Here is a 3,044-nt window from a genome sequence, read left to right as displayed (position 1 = left end):
ACAATCCCACCCACAGTCTCCCAGACGGACAATCCCACAGTCTCCCAGACGGACAATCCCGCCCACAGTCTCCCAGACGGACAATCCCGCCCACAGTCTCCCAGACGGACAATCCCACAGTCTCCCAGACGGACAATCCCCCAGTCTCCCAGACGGACAATCCCACAGTCTCCCAGGCGGACAATCCCACAGTCTCCCAGACGGACAATCCCGCCCGCAGTCTCCCAGACGGACAATCCCACAGTCTCCCAGACGGACAATCCCACAGTCTCCCAGACGGACAATCCCGCCCACAGTCTCCCAGACGGACAATCCCGCCCACAGTCTCCCAGACGGACAATCCCCCAGTCTCCCAGACGGACAATCCCACAGTCTCCCAGGCGGACAATCCCACAGTCTCCCAGACGGACAATCCCGCCCGCAGTCTCCCAGACGGACAATCCCACCCACAGTCTCCCAGACGGACAATCCCACCCACAGTCTCCCAGACGGACAATCCCACAGTCTCCCAGACGGACAATCCCGCCCACAGTCTCCCAGACGGACAATCCCACAGCCTCCCAGACGGACAATCCCACCCACAGTCTCCCAGACGGACAATCCCACAGTCTCCCAGACGGACAATCCCACCCGCAGTCTCCCAGACGGACAATCCCGGCCGCAGTTTCCTGTGAGGCCCCTGGGGAAGCCGGATAATGGCCGGGATTGTGATGGGTTTAATTGGGTAGGCGGCTGTCTGGAGGTTGGTGGAGCTGTTTCGGGTCCAGATGGAGACACAGATTCCCGATTTAATTGGGGAAGGGTTGTCGAGGTTCACTGCAATGGACTCACACCAGAGGCAGCAGCATTCAGACTGTTTGTTGTTCAATAACAACACACACTTTATTCTCCAATAGAGAAGGACAAAGATTCTTCAATACAAACCCCACATTTAAAAGTTGAGAGGACAGAAAGCCATTCAGCCCCTCTCAGACCATGCTAGTACAGTTTGTACAGATTAAAACAGCAGGGGCATTTAGCCACCTCATCAATGCCCCACTTCGCGTCGCTCCCTCGGCCGGGATTCCATCTCAGGGATTCAGCCAGACGTCTCGTTCCCGGCCATCCTGGGCTTCTCCGCCAGGAAGAGGGCCCAACGCTGGTCTCCCCGCTCACTCCGGGACATCTTCTCTTTCCAACCATCCACAATGTACAGGTAATCAGCCTCAGAGAACTCCTGAGAGAGAGGGAGGGAGGGAGACAGAGAGCGAGAGGGACAGAGAGCGAGAGGGACAGAGAGCGAGAGGGACAGAGAGCGAGAGGGACAGAGAGCGAGAGCGAGAGAGAGCGAGAGGGACAGAGAGCGAGAGGGACAGAGAGCGAGAGGGACAGAGAGCGAGAGGGACAGAGAGCGAGAGCGAGAGAGAGCGAGAGGGACAGAGAGCGAGGGGGACAGAGAGCGAGGGGGACAGAGAGCGAGGGGGACAGAGAGCGAGAGGGACAGAGAGCGAGGGGGACAGAGAGCGAGGGGGACAGAGAGCGAGGGGGACAGAGAGCGAGGGGGACAGAGAGTGAGAGGGACAGAGAGCGAGAGGGACAGAGAGCGAGAGGGACAGAGAGCGAGAGGGACAGAGAGCGAGAGGGGCAGAGAGCGAGAGGGGCAGAGAGCGAGAGGGACAGAGAGCGAGAGGGACAGAGAGCGAGAGGGACAGAAAGCGAGAGGGACAGAAAGCGAGAGGGACAGAAAGCGAGAGGTGCAGAAAGCGAGAGGGACAGAGAGCGAGAGCGAGAGGGACAGAGAGCGAGAGAGACAGAGAGCGAGAGGGACAGAGAGCGAGAGGGACAGAGAGCGAGAGGGACAGAGAGCGAGAGGGACAGAGAGCGAGAGGGACAGAGAGCGAGAGGGACAGAGAGCGAGAGGGACAGAGAGACAGAGAGCGAGAGAGACAGAGAGCGAGAGGGACAGAGAGCGAGAGAGACAGAGAGCGAGAGAGACAGAGAGCGAGAGGGACAGAGAGCGAGAGCGAGAAGGACAGAGAGCGAGAGGGACAGAGAGCGAGAGGGACAGAGAGCGAGAGGGACAGAGAGCGAGAGGGACAGAGAGCGAGAGGGACAGAGAGCGAGAGAGACAGAGAGCGAGAGAGACAGAGAGCGAGAGGGACAGAGAGCGAGAGGGACAGAGAGCGAGAGGGAGAGAGAGCGAGAGGGACAGAGAGCGAGAGGGACAGAGAGCGAGAGGGAGAGAGAGCGAGAGGGACAGAGAGCGAGAGGGACAGAGAGCGAGAGGGACAGAGAGCGAGGGGGACAGAGAGCGAGGGGGACAGAGAGCGAGGGGGACAGAGAGCGAGGGGGACAGAGAGCGAGAGGGACAGAGAGCGAGAGGGACAGAGAGCGAGAACGACAGAGAGCGAGAACGACAGAGAGCGAGAGGGACAGAGAGCGAGAGGGACAGAGAGCGAGAGAGACAGAGAGCGAGAGGGACAGAGGGCGAGAGAGACAGAGAGCGAGAGGGACAGAGAGCGAGAGGGACAGAGAGCGAGAGGGACAGAGAGCGAGAGGGACAGAGAGCGAGAGGGACAGAGAGCGAGAGGGACAGAGAGCGAGAGGGACAGAGGGCGAGAGGGACAGAGAGCGAGAGCGAGAGCGAGAGAGAGCGAGAGGGACAGAGAGCGAGAGGGACAGAGAGCGAGAGGGACAGAGAGCGAGAGGGACAGAGAGCGAGAGGGACAGAGAGCGAGAGGGACAGAGAGCGAGAGGGACAGAGAGCGAGAGGGACAGAGAGCGAGAGGGACAGAGAGCGAGAGGGACAGAGAGCGAGAGGGACAGAGAGCGAGAGGGACAGAGAGCGAGGGGGACAGAGAGCGAGGGGGACAGAGAGCGAGAGGGACAGAGAGCGAGAGCGAGAGAGAGCGAGAGGGACAGAGAGCGAGAGGGACAGAGAGCGAGAGGGACAGAGAGCGAGAGGGACAGAGAGCGCGAGAGACAGAGAGCGAGAGGGACAGAGAGCGAGAGGGACAGAGAGCGAGAGCGACAGAGAGCGAGAGCGACAGAGAGCGAGAGGGACA

General features: G+C 60.5%; 1 protein-coding gene across 1 annotated transcript in view; it reads right to left on the bottom strand.

Annotated features, from left to right (window-relative positions):
* Positions 1-845: 845 nt before the first annotated feature.
* The window catches only part of LOC140400086 (uncharacterized), a 49,055-nt gene continuing 46,856 nt past the window's right edge, over positions 846-3,044 (bottom strand). Inside the window, exon 5 of the mRNA XM_072489562.1 lies at positions 846-1,216. Coding sequence (XP_072345663.1) covers positions 1,079-1,216 — 138 coding nt within the window. The 3' untranslated portion in view covers positions 846-1,078. The remainder of the gene's footprint in view (positions 1,217-3,044) is intronic.

This window comes from Scyliorhinus torazame, chromosome 24, assembly GCF_047496885.1.
Source record: "Scyliorhinus torazame isolate Kashiwa2021f chromosome 24, sScyTor2.1, whole genome shotgun sequence".
In the NCBI taxonomy this organism is placed as follows: Eukaryota; Metazoa; Chordata; class Chondrichthyes; order Carcharhiniformes; family Scyliorhinidae; genus Scyliorhinus; species Scyliorhinus torazame.
This window is presented reverse-complemented; position numbering and strand designations above follow the sequence as displayed.